Here is a 16,171-nt window from a genome sequence, read left to right as displayed (position 1 = left end):
GTGATATAAAAAAACTAAACCTTGTTCAGGCTTTTGCTCAGAACGGGAGTCCTGTGAAATACTTTTATGAAGAAATGAAGTTGCTGGCCTTGGCAAGTGTTTGTTGAATGAGTAAACAAAATAACACATGTTATTCACTCGGCAATTATTTATGATATACTTGCATGGCACTGGACATTGTGTCAGACCGTGGAGACATAAGGATGACTACGACAAAATTTATGCCTGACAAATACTCACAGTTTATTCTGGGAGGAGGCGTGCAAACAAAACTCACAGTTTCTCTCTGAACAGAATGCTGAGGAAGCACAAAGAAAGGAGCCGATGACACTGCTTAGGGTCAGGAAGATCTTCATAGATCAAGTGGCCTATGAGCAGAGCAAAAACGCATTTCTTTCAGGATGTTGAACTGAAACTTATGTCCTCTGACATTTGTTAGTATTATTATTGTATGAGTAATAATGAGCTGAATAGCAAGGGGGGAAGGACTGTAGAGGTTTTAGAAAGGGGTGAATGTCAGGGCGCCTGGGTGGCTCAGTCAGCTAAGCATTTGCCTTCAGCTCAGGTCATGATCTCAGGGTCCTGGGATCAAGCCCCAAGTTGGGCTCTCTGTTCAGCAGGGAGTCTGCTTCTCCCTCTCCCTCTGCCTGCTGTTACCCCTGCTTGTGCTTGCTCTCTGTCAAATAAAATCTTAAAAAAAAAAAGGGGGGGTGGATATCTCTTCTGTCATCTTTGCTTTGACACCTGGTTTGTGGTTTAGCTAGCAGATGTGAATGGCATGCTCCATTTTAAACTCTGAGTACTTCTCCTAGTGACTTCCTAGCTATCAGCAGGGTGTGTATGCAGGTCTGAGTGAGGAGGGGATGAGCTAAAAAATATGCAGTAATATGAAGCATGGGTGGAATGGGAAGACTGTGGAATCTGAAAGCAGAAGACAGGGCTTCCAGTCTCACCTTTGATGTGTTCTAGTGGTTTCTAGTGGTTTGACATTGATAAATAGTTCTAAGCTTCTGTGTCCTCATTCTAACATACATACGTAACTCTCAGGGTCATGGTGACAATGAAATGACTTGCTGAAAGTTTTTCTTTGAACTATAAGAAGCCACAAAAATGCTGGTTGTCACTAATTTAATATCTTCAAATATTGCTGCTAGCATTTAACAATATTTACCCATACTTTTTACAGGTATCCTTTTCTTATACTGAATTGCTTTCTTTTTTGAATATATTAGAAGCATACTCAGGGATAAATTAACTGAGGTCATAATCTCTGCGCTCTATTTATAAGTTTAAACTGGAAAATTATGATACGTGAAGGCAAGAATTTATTGTCTGAAGCTGCCATATCATAAAACAAAGGACTTAGGAATGTATTAGTATTATAACATTTCAAATACTCAGGAATAACAATTCTCCTAATGAACAAAAACACAAGAAAGATATTTGTTATGATTAAAACATTATAATTACGTGTGAAATGTATAACATTGGCATATTTAGCATAAAATGCAAATACTACAATTTCCCCATCATCTTCCCAAGAAACTCACAAAATTAAGCAAGATAGAAACCATTGATAAAAGTAGAGTGTTTTACAAACAACAGCATCTTGGAGACTTGGAAATGGGTTACTCCGAATTAAACTTCATATATATTTTACCAATTTTATATATTAAACATATACATACACATACATATTAAATAGAGGCAGTAGATTGAGGAAGTCATGCATGTTAATTAGGAATATAATATTTTAAAATCAAATAACGCCTTCATAAATGTTAACGATATTTATGATAGGAGTAAAGTGGGAGGAAGAGCATACAGACTTTGAGAAGAAGGCAGGAAGGGTGAGTTTGTTAGTGCTGGGAGAAGCAGTAGGGCGTAGGGAACTAGAATATTTAACATTTCCACAGACAACCGTACCCCTGAAAGTATCATTAGACTCAAGAAAGCACAAGAGTCCCCTCCCTTTTCTCTGCTCTCAGGGCTGACCAACAGGAGGAGCCAGTCTTCCTATCCCTAGAACTAGTTCTAGCCTCCATGATTTTTCTAGAAAGATGAGAATACTGCAATACTGTCAAGAACATTCTTCAACCCGCACCGACGGTAGGAGGAGAAGACGGGAGGGCAAATAATGAGGATTCAGAAAACCAGCACAACTCAAATTTTTTAAGATCGAAAGCTGAGGTTATTCCAGTCATGTCTCTCTGTGAAAGCAAATCCTGCAGAAACGAAAAAGATTTCCGTATCTATGATGGCAAAATAATAAAATCAGTTCATAAAACAGTACGTACTGCGCACGAGCGTGTCTTGCCATTAACAGTACCCAGAGACTGGGGAGCGTTCGAGGGTCGTGGAGACACAAGGCAACCCGCCCACTGCAGGCCCCCCCATACCCAAGGGCGCCTATTTCCCCAAAGGCGGGCGTGCGGGGACCTGACTGCCCGGCCGGGCGGGGCGCGCGGGCCTGGGGAGCCCTGGAGGCGGGCGTGGCGGCTGCGGTCCCCGGGCCCCGAGAGCTAACTGCGCATGCGGGACCCGCTCCGCGCTCCGGAGCAAGCGGGAATCCAGCCCATCCCAGTTCCTGTTCTGGGCCAGGACCGGTTCCGGGGAGGCCAGTCCCTATTCTGGGCTTTGGGGGAAGGGCAGGCATCTGGCCACGTTCAGGCCTGCGCCTACAGAAAGGACCCTGACATCCAGGAGCCAGTTATGTGAGGAACTCTGAAGCCTTGCTTCGTGGCACCTGGATGCCCTGGAATAAAAGACATCTGGGATCCGTTGTTCTTGGAGAGGCCTGGGTCCGTATCAGGCAGCACGTTCAGATGGGGACTGTCGCCAATTTGCGGCCACCGCCTCAGAGTGAGTCACAGGGTTGGGGCACCCCTGCACCCAAGAGGATATGCAGGTGGTTGGCGCCAGACCCTAGCTCCACAGTCCTGGAGGAGTACTAGCTGCTCAAGACTTGCTGAAGGGGTATGTACTGGGCTTGCCCAGGGTGCGGTTCAGGGAAGTCCGGGATCTGGAAGCCGCCCTGGGTCTGCAGAGGCCAGGTCACTGGAGGGGGCTCTTACAGGAAATAAGCATCTGCCTAATTCCAAGTCACAAACAACCTAATGTTGACTATTCCCCTTGAAGGCGGATCTGGGGAAATTTGACCGTCTTGCCAGGACCAGGTGGGGCAGGCTTGCCTGGGGATCTTCCAGCTGGAGACACCAGGGAGTCCTAGTACCTGGAGAGGACTGGCTGCTGGGATCTTGGTGCCAGAGAGCTCACTGGACATACTGGTCTGGCACAGTTCTCAGGAGTAAGCAGGAATCTGGTCCAGCTCCAGTCCCTAAACCAGGCGAGGACCGGTTCAGGAGAGGCTGGGTCCCTATGGTGTTCTATGTGGGAAACCAGGCGTCTGCACACGTCTAAGGCACATCTTCACAAAGGGACCCTATCACCCCGAACCAGATATCTTGGGAATTCTGAAGCCTTGATGGGAGGGACCAGGGCACCATGGAATGAGAGACATCTGGGATCCCTGGTTCCTGGAGAGGCCTGGGTCCCCATCAGGCAGCACGTCCAAATGGGCAGTGACTGTTGCCATCTTTGTAGCCATAGTATCAAATTGTATTGTGGGGGAGGGGCCCCCTCCACCCACGAGGCTATCCAGAGTGTGAGGCTGGGCCATGGACCTCAGGCCTGAAGGGCTCCAGATGCCCAAGGCCTGGAGAGAAGACCATACTGCACATGCTGTGCAGTGCAGTTCCGGGTAGCCAGAGATTGCAGTAGGACCCCAGTAGAGAGATGCCAGTTCCCTGGAGTGGGAGTTTAGGGAACAAACATGGAATTCCATCCCTAACCTAGCTATAGGCACCTGTTCCCCTGAAGGCAATCTAATGGGAATATGACTGCCTTCCTTGGCTAGGTGGGTAGGCTGACATGGGGATCATCCAATGAGAGGCCAGGGAGCCCTGGCCCATGGGTAGAGAGAGGCCAGGTCACTGGAGTGGACTCTTGTGATAATAATAAAATATTAATAATACTAATAAAAATAATAATAAAATACAGTAAGCAAATGCTATAAAATAATATAAAATATAAACCAATTTTCATATTTCATCAGAATTAATCACTGATAGTTACCTTGATTTCATCTACATCAAGAGAGGAAAAATCTACAACTAATATATAACACAACACCAAGACACTATTGATTATGAAGTGCATCATAATTCTTAGATTTAAACCTATGACAGAGAAAAGAGCAGTCTTTAAATTGATAAAATTCAGTCATCTTTCAGAGATGAATCCTAGGCTTATAAAGTCTACTTTAAGTGACTATTTTGTAAAAGATATTTGTTACTTTTTGGTGTCCTTAGAAAAGGTATATCTAAATGCACAAGCTAGAAATCTTACTGGGTAAAAACTCAGATGGTCCCACTGAAAATAAAAAATCTGCCTTTAATCTTTCATAGTATCTTGCTAATCAATATTATGCCTGTTTTACACTATTAATCAGAGCATGAAGTCATCAGCCTCTTTACTCTAGGATGTTAAAAATATAGCTATGACATAGGGGAGGAAAAGGTAGTATAAATCTAGAGCTGTAATGGTAAGTGGTGCTAGAGTACCTCTTTGCAGTGATACTTGGTTCAGACTTGCACTGATAAGTGTTGTAATAGATACACCATGCATCATTCTTTAAAGAACCCAGGAATAGTGTATATAATTCTTATTTGAAAGGAAATATTATGCATAGAGGCCTGTTAGATATTAAATATATTGAGTGGACTCCGAAACTTAGGATGATAACTAAAAGCTAGAGTATAATTATTTCCAAAGCATGGGCTCTGCAGATAATGAGAAAGGTGTTTAGAGTGGTCTGTCAATGACATTGTGCATTCTCTCCCCACTGTAATGAGTGATGAGCACAACATCAGTGACAAGACCTGCTCCAAGCTGATAACATACGATGTGCACTATCTTATGGCACAGAATGTTAACATTGATCTGTAATTGCTGAAAGATGCATATTGAGGTGCAAAATCTCTAAATTCTGGTCACAAGTTTAAGGCACAATCATTCAGAAACAATGTTTCGTTTTAAACACTTGCCAAAGCCATAAATTTACCTTTATGGCTTTTGTTTTAGAGTGGGCCCAGGCTCGCAGAAGCATGAGGACCTCCGTCCTGGCAGACCAGATTGCCTTCTGAGACAGATGATGGATTAATCCATAGCTATGACTGGATCATTCATTCAAAATTCATTGAGCATTTTCCTTTTTTTTTTTTTTGAGCATTTTTTATATTCAAGAATATGTGCTAAATGCTGTAGATCTCAGTGTTAAAAGACAAAAAATCACATTGATTGTTTTGTAGATAAAATGAACAAATAAATATTTGTGGTAAAATGTAATACATACTTTTATATTACAGGGGATTGTAAGAGAACTGTGGAGTGGAACCTAAGGCAGATATAAGTAGTTAAGTATAGTGTCCCGCATCATGTGATACTCAAACTCAGTTTTTCAGAACGAATTAGAATTAACTGGGGGGAAGTGGGAATGAGGAGTGGGATATGGCAAGCAAGGGGAAGCCCTATGTGCAGCCCAAAGACATGAGGCGGTACCAATCGAGTCCACAGCTTTTTGAATCTTCTACCACATTCGAAGGCTTTATCCTGGAGACAAGAGGAGCTATTTATAAATTTTGCACAGACAATGATACAATCAGATTTGTATTTTATAATGATCACTCTCAGAAATGTAGAGAATGACTTGAAAGAGAGACGTCAGTAGCAGTAAGACAAGAAGAGAGATGGTGAGCCTCTGAATAAGGTTGGAGCAATGGGGATGGCCCTTTAGATCCATTTCTGTGGGGGAAATGGCAGGATTTGGTGTCTAATTGGAATGTGAGAAATAAAAACAAGATGATGATAACTCCTAGAAATCTGGCTTGGGTGATTTAGAGATAATCCCATTCACTGAGACGTTTGGAAGGGGTAGGGGTGTAGGGGATCAGTGAGGGTGGATTGAGGAGAGTTTATATTTGGAATTGTAGAATGATGTCTGTTGGAATAGTTGGAGAAGACATCCTATGATAGCTGGAATCAGAAGAGTAATGTGGCCTAGAGTTACAGACTGCTAATGTATAGCTTATGTGAAGATATCACAGGAAGAACTTCCTGATACTCATTAGAATGGTCACCTGCTTCTAGATCCATAGTCTTTTCTTAAACACAAGTTAAGTAAACACAACACTTTAATCTTTTCCAAAGTGCCTTTAATTCCTTCGCCTTTGCTGGAATTTGGCATTTATCTGATGAAACCACTTTCTATGCAACCCTCCTTAAAGATTTTTTTTTTTCTCGATTCTCAAGGCCAGGAGAGAAGGTTAGCTTTCTCTAACTAACCCCCCTACTCCTGAACGACCACTGGTTCATCATTCACTTATCGCTTACACTACTCTTTTCTTTTCTTCACAAGCCATTATTTCCTAACCTCCAGGATACTCCCAGTATTCTCAATAACTTCTGCTCTTTCCCAGTCAACTTCTTCACATTTGGTTCAATTCAGCAAAATGTGCTAAACACCTGTCACGGGGCAGGTGTTTGCTAGACACTGAGGATATAGATCCTTGAAGAACATAAAGCACTGGGCTGTGATGTAGCCTCATGGCTAATATTCAGACTGCCTGTAATCTAATCCCGGCTCTAGCACTTTCTAGCCTTTTGGTCTGCATCAGGTTTCTTAACTTCTCTGTGCTTCAGTTTCATAACACCTCATGGATAATTTTTTGAAGATCAAACAAAATCAAATAATGTACATAAAATGCTTAGCACAATACCTGATGTGAAATAAGCTCTTGATGAGTCTCAGCTATTACTATTGATAATAAGGAAGGATCCTTGTCCTTAAAGCAGTTATTGGAGATAAGGAAGTAACAAATAATAAAATATAATGCTGTAAATGCTATGAAAACACAAGAGGGTGGAACCAGTAAGGAAACCAGGGAATATACTTCATTGAGGATGTGGCATTTAACATAAGTCTTAAAGGATGACTTCATCAGATGGACAAGTAAGAAAAAAACCTTCGAGAGAGAGAATCAGTGTGTCCTAACTCTTGGAGGTAGGGGTATATGGTGGGTTTGAGAAAAAGAAAATGATCTGATACGACTGGCATATAGAATGATGATAGCATTGTGATATGAAACCAGAGGTATTACCAAGGTGTTTAGATGTCAAAATGAGAAGTTTTCACTTTATCCAAATCCACATAGGAGCTATTGCAGAATTTTATGGACCATACTTTTCGCATTTCTTGAGCTTCCTATTTTCAGTGACCTGCATCTCTATTCTACTACAGCCATACACTGATGCAGTTTCAAGTTGGACTCTCTCATCGTCCCAAACTGCTTTCCCGCCAAAGTCCTCACCACAACCAGAGCTTCCAGTGTCCTTGCTTCTGTTGAATTCTTACCTCATCTTTAGCAGAGTATCAACCACCTGGCTTCTCTATACTCATCCTGTCCGAAGCTTCTTCTCTATCTTGATATCTCCTTACGAGCCTGGACTTTGTAGAGAGTAGAGCTATTCTACTGATGTGCCTGAATTGTTCTCTGAACCTTCTTGTTCTTGACTTGCAATTATTTCCTTGCAGATTTCCAGTTCTGGAGAGCCCCTCATTGTCTACTCTTTTCTCGTAATTTAAAGTCAATTAATCTACCTCAGATATTTGCTACCTAATTTGGGCTATATATTTACTATTGCTCACTAGCTACTTATATGTCCATTGTAGCCCTTTTTAAAAAATCATATTTAGTATAGTTTAATCTCTAGCTCTTATACTCATAGTATGCCATCTATATTTGTTTTAGTGGAATTGGAAGCTATTCCAAATTCCCTTCCAGGAATATGTTTGCTTCCAAAGACTTTTCAAAAAAAAATTTTTTTTTATCCTATCTACCCTGAGGAATTGAAGAAGAAATAGGAAAGAACAAATAGATTGTAGGTAATACCTACCGTTCACTGAGCATTTACTATAATCCAACCTTGGTGTTAGCAATGGCAGAGCAGAGCTAATCCTGAGTCATCTGTCTACAAAATTCATGTTCTCTCTACTCTTCCATGATGAATGGTAAAGGAAAAGGGGAAGAAGGAAAATAATAATAGCAGGTACAGTTTTTATAATTTCCTAACTCAGCATGATACAAAAATACTTGTTGGACTCATTTGAGAAAGCATTTGTTTGCCTTGCATGCTTCAATAAGCATTCTCTATAAAACCATCTAATTTCCATCCACCCAGGTCCTACACAGTTTTCTCTGCTCTATCATTATGTACTATGGTGGCTTGGAAATTATGTGTGTCCTGATGTCTTTCCAGAGTTCTTTAAAGGAAGTGGAAACAACTTCTCTCCTGGGATCCCAACACTTATCTGGGGTGGTATCAAATTCCCAACTCACCGAGGGTGAGGCTGAAGAGTCTGGGACTTCTGCATCTCCTTCATTTTTGGTACATCTTTCACTTTCTGCTTGTCTCTCACCTGAGGTAGACCAAAAACTGAGCAGTTCTGCTTATTTGAATATTCTACTCAAATCTTTCCTATCTCGGGTCTGTGTATCAATCAGGTTTTGATCAGGAAAAAAAGAACTCATTCTATGTATATCAGTTATAAAAAGCTTAAATGGGAATTAAGGGCTTATACACGGAAAGGCTCCATAATTTGTGGGTTCTGCTGCAAAATAAAAAATGTGGGGCCCCTTGTTCAAAAATTATTAAGAATTTCAAGATGGTGACAGAAAAACAAACCAAGCAGGAGTCTGTTAGGATTTAATTTTGACCTCTCCCAACACACAAATTCCTCTGTTGAAGTTCTAGACCCTATGTCGAAGTACCTCAGACTGTGACCTTATTTGAAAACAGGGTTGTTGCAGATACTAGTTAAATATTTGGCTGTGAGAAACTTTCTGAACTTCTTTTGACAGTTAATGCAAATTGAGTAGTTAGAGTGAAACTACCCCTTACTGTCAGGAATTAATGATCTGACACCTTAGGTCATCTATATTTATGTAGGGATGCCTTTGTGGATATTGACGCAGTGTTCGTTATAGTGAGTTACCAAAGCTAATGATGTCAGTGGATTTTTTTTTTCCTGTCCTATACTTTCTTCTTTTGGTGCAGAGTTCTCCTTGTCCTGTATTTTTTTTTTTAATATACCCTTTCTATTTTCTTGTTTCATACTATTAACTATTAATGAATTCCAACAGATTGGTTTGGTTCCTGGGTGGATTTTTGTGAAAGAACTCTACAATTATGAATTTTCTATTTCTTAGACAATCAACCACAGAAATACTACTCACTGTGACTCTATTCAATTTCTATTACCACATATAGTTATAATAACATGGTGCTGTACTTACTAACACTAGGCATAAAATGAGTGTTTCCAGATAGAATGGACCACACAGTTCAGGTATATTTTTGAAGGTTGATTACTTGTATATTTAATGGATGTAAGCATGTGACTGACAGTAAGTATCCAAATGAAAAATGCAAATCATAGTTAGTTATCCAGATGTTTTATCTATGAAGCCAGCATCTGGAAATACAAAGACATCTGGATGACTGACTATACTTACCACATTTCATCTGGCTATTTTGGCATCAAGCAGACATTGACCCAGTCATTTTTGTCTGTATCAGCAGCAGTGATAAGCTGCAATAAAAATCATATAGTTAAGTAATATCAAGGTAGTACAAATAAATTACCCCAAAGTAACTAGCTGAATTGAAATTGTATCTAAACTATGAAACACATCAGGATCACTTTAAAGCTAAAGTAGTTGAGCTACAACATATAAGTGGAGCTTCAGAATTTAAAATAATGGTTTATAATGTATTTCTTAAGCACTAGGAAGTAATCTGGGTGTATATCCGATGAATATATGAATTTTGAGTTAAAAAATAAAATTTAGAAAAGCTTTAACAAGTTCTAAACCACTGATTTGGCTTGATATGTTAATATTTTCCAGCAAATATAGATGACTAAAATACCAAAGGACATAGTCTAATATCACATGGGCAAAGGCACTATGGACAACTGGATTGACAAGAACGGGAATATGTAGTGATAGGAATTGCACAAAGGCAGTCATTGACGAGCATGGGACACAGGCAAGAATGCATGTGAAATCACCATGCCTTGACTCTGCATATGGCAGGTGTTGAGTAAGTGCCAGTTGCCCTCTGCTCAGAGAGCACTATGGGAACCTATAATGACCAAACATTCCTAGGTGGACACAGTTCACTCTGCTTAAAGTTGTGATTGATCATTGTCATTTCAGGGGAGGTAATTTTGTACCTTGTAATTACCGAAGACTGACCCATTACCATTTGAATTGCTATATATGTTACAAAATAATTATAAGAAAAAATATTTTAAAGAACTTATGGTTTTTGCCTTACACACAATCATGGAAAATAGAGATCTCTATTATTATATTATTTTGCATGGCAGAAATAGAGATACTAAAATATTACTGAAAAGCCATTTCAGAGGGAGAATGAGAACCATAGGTCTTCTGCTAGCCAGTTCAGCGTTTTTTCCCTTCACCTTACTAATGCCAACTAAAGCGGATATGATTGATCTCATTCCCAGACTGGGTAAGAAATAGCCAGGCCTCAAATACTGCAAGCCATTTACCATGCAACAAATGCTGTTCCACAGCTTTCTATTTTTATTGACGTAAAACTTAATTTTTAAGTTTTTTTTCTTATCAAAAACAATCAAATTTAATATGCTGGCCTCCCTTTTCAACTTAGATATTTATGGAATCTAGTCACAGTTGTAAATGGTCAGCAGTGTTAGAATATTCTACCGCTTTTTCTGTCAGGAAAGGCGGCACATAAACTACTAACAACTTCTGAGTCCTTTGAAAATCCTTCAATATCATTTTAATACATAATTTATTATCCTGGCTTATAGGCATAGAAATAAAGATATGTAAATATAGATATTCCCCCTTTTGTGTCTTTTAAAACGTATGCAAATTTGATTATTGTATATCAGATATTATTTTGATAGATTCAGTAGGGTAATTTGTCTCCATGTGACTACTTTTGTTAACCTTAAACTTCTTTTGCTTACTCAATAATCTTCACTTACTATTTTGAGGGGAATAAATACAGATTTTTTTATGTAACATTACCTTAAAATGAAGTAGCTCCTAATAATGCCACTAATTATATTAAGTTTAAATCACAAACTGATTTCCTAATTAAAAGTAGTATTTTACAGCACTAAAGAAAATTTAAATTTAAAAAAAGTCTATGCAGAAAGAGCACTTAAGGAAATAATTGCGCATTGTATTTGAACAATAAATGTAAAAGGAACAAGTATTGTTTTTTTTTCTCCTCTAGCAACATTTAATATGTTCCACCTACTATCATAAGCACATTGTAATTTTATTTTATTTTATTTTATTTTGTTTTTTTTTTAAGATTTTATTTATTTATTTGAGAGAGAGAGAATGAGAGACAGAGAGCACAAGTGGGAAGAGATCAGAGGGAGAAGCAGACCCCCTGCCGAGCAGGGAGCCCGATGCGGGACTCGATCCCGGGACTCCAGGATCATGACCTGAGCCGAAGGCAGTCGCTCAACCAACTGAGCCACCCAGGCGCCCCCTCACAGGATTATTATTAAAATTACAATGTCCTGGGCGCCTGGGTGGCTGAGTTGGTTGAGCGACTGCCTTCGGCTCAGGTCATGATCCTGGAGTCCCGGGATCGAGTCCCGCATCGGGCTCCCTGCTCAGCGGGGAGTCTGCTTCTCCCTCTCCCGCACCCCCCTCTTGTGCTCTCTCACTCTCTCTCTCTCAAATAAATAAATAAAATCTTTAAAAAAATAATAATAATAATCCTGTGAGGTAATTACAAGTATTGGTCCCATTTTTCAGGTGCAGAAACTGAGATATGGAAAGGTTAAGGAATTGCCCGAGGCCACACGGCTAAGTGGCTGTGCCAAGATCCCAACCCAGCTCATTTGGTTTTGGAGTTTGAGCTGTTACCCACTTCTCTATATGATGCCGAACTAACCGTTTAAAAATAATTTAAAAACATTGACCAGTCCCTTTTAAGCTTCCAACAAAAGTGCAGTTAACAATAACTTTGTCCTAAAAATGACTTGTTTCAACAGACTAAAAAGCCACAAGCTGTTGTACGCAATATCTCTTTGTAAGGAACAGCTGCTCTGCATTGTGCAGCTTCCCACAAGCATGCCAGAAAGTTAGTATCAATTACAGTTAAGGAGGAAAATTATTTTGGGTAACCTAACATTTGACAAGAGCTTTGGTAAATAAAGCACTGGCAAAGACCTAAAATACGAATGCTGTGCTAAAACTTTTCCTTTTCTCTGTGCTGACTCTCTTAAAAGGTGTGAACTGTGAAATGGAAGTTGATGAATGTGGGTCCCAGCCCTGCCGAAATGGTGCAACTTGTCGGGATGCTCTGGGGGCTTATTTCTGTGACTGTCCCCCTGGATTCGTAGGTGATCACTGTGAACTCAATAGTGATGAATGCGCCAGCCAGCCGTGCCTCCATGGAGGGCTGTGTGTAGATGAGCACAGCAGGTACGTTTTCTATGTTTGGGTGGTTGGCTTGGAGAGAACTTACAGACCAACAGCTATTGTGCCACTCTGGGGAATTTGGAGAGCTCATGTCCTTAGCTTAAAATGTTCATGTTGCTTTACACTTTAAGTGACAACAAGTAGTAACATTCAGATATTACTTAGCAATGCATCCTTCGGAGGTCACTTGTCCCAAGAGTGAAGATTTTCTGAGTCACTCTTGTAATCGTTTAGAACTTTATGTTACAGAAAAGTACCAGCTTTTCAATTCCATGAAATAAACTTGTTGTAGATAGGGACAGTGCAAAAACAAAGCTAGAGATAATTCTATACGTAAATATTAGGTTGTATTTACATAATAACAAGCATATGAATCAAGTGGTGAAAAATACATCCTTTAGGAATTTTATATAAACAGTGTTGGAAAGGCAGTGATATTAAATTCATTATATCTTGAATTTTCAGGTTTTCGGGGAACTGGGTGAATACTTTTGAAAGAGTAGAATGGCAAGAAGTAGCCATGTGGTTCTGCTCCAAAGTAGATTCTACCATTGGCTTTTCAGTAAAACAATAAACAGACAAATAAATAAATAACACCTTAATATGATATATATAATAAATTTAGGTTATGGTAGCTGAATTCATATAAAATATTTTATAGACCTTTCTGATACCTATTTTTTTTAAATAGGCTCCACATCCAGCATGGAGCCCAACATGGTGCTTGAACTCATGACCCTGAGATCATGACCTGAGCTGAGATCAAGAGTCAGAGGCTTAACCAACTGAGCCACCCAGATGCCCCTGATACCTATTTTAACCACAAATATTGAGTTATCAAATGCATAACGATTTGAACAGCATTACTACTTAATGTCTTATTGGGTCCTTCAACAGCTCAGTGGAAGGCAAGGTGAGCATTAATATTCTCCCATTACATTAAGGTGTCTAAAGTTCAGGGAAGTTAGGTGACTCCCACAAGTTCACACAGTTAATTCTTGGCAAAGGAAGGACGAGAATCCAATTCTCCTTTATTTAGTAAGTAAGATAGAATTTATCCCAAATCTGAGTTTCAAAGAGAATCAGACTCAAAAGGGGAACAGTAAAAGGCACATGTACTACAACTATCAGCAAAATGATATAATTTTAAATAGAACAATGTGGGGTGCCTGGGTGGCGTGGTTAGTTAAGTGACCAACTCTTGGTTTTGGCTCAGGTCATGATCTCAGGGTCATGGGATTGAGCCCCAAGTTGGGCTCTGCACTAAGTGTGGGGTCTGCTTAAGATTTTCTCTCACCTTCTGCCCCTCCCCTTCTCTCAAATAAATAAATAGAACAATGTAGTCATGTATTTCTTTTGTAAACTATAAACCCTAACTTCTAATCACATTCCACATCTTGCCTCTGACTTTCAGTTTTACCCAATCATTCTCCAGGGGCAAGAATCTACATTCCTGAAGGCAGTTACTGACCGACATGCAGACACACCAGAATGCAAGTTTCCATACATGCACTCCAGAGGAAGAGCAGGAGGTCCTCCCATCCAGGCTTTGCTGTTTGCAGAAAGCATCAGACAGAAAATACACAAAGCTTTTTCTTCCTATGGAAATGCAAGCAGAACAAGGCTGACTCCTGCCACCTTTCATTTCTCCAACTCACGTGCCATGAATAATTTTTCTTTTACCCTTATTTCTCTTACTACCTAAATTTTGAGAAGATAATCACAAGGTCAATAACTACAACTTGATTTTAATTTCCCACAACAAAAAATTAACACATTTGCTATGAGGTTTATGGGAGTTAGAAACTACATACACACACACACACACACACAACACACATACACACACACAACACACATACACACACACACAAAATAGGTTCTTGCAGAGCAAAGGAATCTGTACATAGAGTCTCTAATTCTAGGAATTGAGATCCACTAGCCAGCCTCAAGTACATGGCTCTTGTCTCTAACGTCTCATATATGGTAGATTTTTAGTAAATGTTTTTAATTAGTAAGAGGATTTCTCACTAGCAATACATATAAAAATTATAGTAACTTATGACATTTGTTAATATTTCAGTTTCCTTAGTGAAATCTTAATATCTGTGTTTGGTGGTAAATATACAGACAAGCCATAGTGAACAGGATTCCAACTCTTTATAAATTCCGCCAGACTTTCATTTTATCTAAATTGAGTGTGCAACCCCCTCTTTTTACAATACTAACTCCTTGAGGAGATCCCATCTAAATTAAAAGACTCCTCTAAATAAAGTCAACAAGTTTTTCCATCAGATTTGCGTTTTGAATCTGTCAGATAGTCTCACTCAACCAATGAATGGTTAGGAATAGCAAGACTCAAATATTTCTGTAATCTAAAAATAAGAGAACATAAGTCACAATTCATATAATGAGAGCTTTTCCTGTTTTTTTAAATAATTTATTGTTTCGTTTTCCATAAGGGACCTTATTAATGGGCTGTATATGTAAAAGAGTGACACAGTGGTATAAATCATTCTGTACTGCCTTCACAAATATTAACAACTTTATTTAGTACTACTTAGTAGTAATTCAATATTTTCTGATGCTTCAGATACTGTGCCTATTCTTTATACGCACATTTATCACAATAACCCTTGACGTAGGTATTATTATCTCCAATTATGAATGACAAAACTGAAGGACATGATCGTGGTTTCCCAATAATTTTGCCTGAAGCCATACTATAAGTTTAAAAAGATCATCAGATATTAGTATGGAAATGCATAATGTTTTCAGACTTACAGGGATAATTCCCCAGAGTTTCTGAGATAAGTATTAAAACCATGCCCTGGGTCTCAGACTGATGGATAGGGGAAGAGACAGAATAAAGATATTTGATCTCAATATGACCAAGAGTTGATGTGAAAATTTCGTTTTACTCTCCAGCTATAGCTGTAACTGCACGGGTAGTGGATTCACAGGGACACATTGTGAGACCTTGATGCCTCTATGTTGGTCAAAACCCTGTCATAATAACGCTGCATGTGAGGACAGTGCTGACAATTACACTTGTCACTGCTGGCCTGGTAAGTGACAAAGATCTACCACAGTTTTTTTGGTTTTTTGTTTTTTTTGCTTAGAATAGAAAAAAATCACAGCAAACACAGACTAAAAATTCTTACTGTTAAAAGTTTAAAACCAACTCCTTCTACTTATCATTGTTTAATTTAATTGTATTCTTCATTGCTCACACATACCTACTGCTACACTATGCATTGTCTAAAGTAGGTTACCAAGCTGCCCAATTATCAGAACTTTCTTGAAGAAACAGAGAGGAAAAAAATGAATAGAAAAATTAATTCCAGCATGGTCTTCATGCAGAAAAATTCACTTGAAGATGCTTCCTTTTCTTCCAAGAAGTTTTCTATAATACCTAGAATATATTGAAAGTCATGAAACAATATTAAAATCCTAGGAGATTGTATTATAACTCATGGAGTCAGTCAACATAATTCTGATGGTCCCCACAGAGGATATAGAATGGTATTCCAGAAATGGGTGTATTCTCCTAG

The 16,171-nt window shown here is 39.3% G+C and overlaps 1 protein-coding gene across 3 annotated transcripts in view; it reads left to right on the top strand.

Annotated features, from left to right (window-relative positions):
• The window catches only part of CRB1 (crumbs cell polarity complex component 1), a 152,453-nt gene that overhangs the window by 8,106 nt on the left and 128,176 nt on the right, over positions 1 to 16,171 (top strand). For 2 of the 3 annotated variants that reach the window (XM_035009537.1, XM_035009535.1), the window contains exons 2-3: positions 12,425 to 12,620; positions 15,546 to 15,685. The exons of the other annotated variant lie outside the window; for it this stretch is intronic. In XM_035009537.1, coding sequence (XP_034865428.1) covers positions 12,425 to 12,620; positions 15,546 to 15,685 — 336 coding nt within the window. The remainder of the gene's footprint in view (positions 1 to 12,424; positions 12,621 to 15,545; positions 15,686 to 16,171) is intronic. 3 annotated transcript variants of the gene reach the window in all.

This window comes from Mirounga leonina, unplaced genomic scaffold, assembly GCF_011800145.1.
Source record: "Mirounga leonina isolate KUSES-001 unplaced genomic scaffold, KU_Mleo_1.0 Mir_154, whole genome shotgun sequence".
NCBI classification, from domain to species: domain Eukaryota; kingdom Metazoa; phylum Chordata; class Mammalia; order Carnivora; family Phocidae; genus Mirounga; species Mirounga leonina.
The sequence above is the reverse complement of the archived record's forward strand: the minus strand, read 5'-3'. Positions and strand labels throughout refer to the sequence as shown.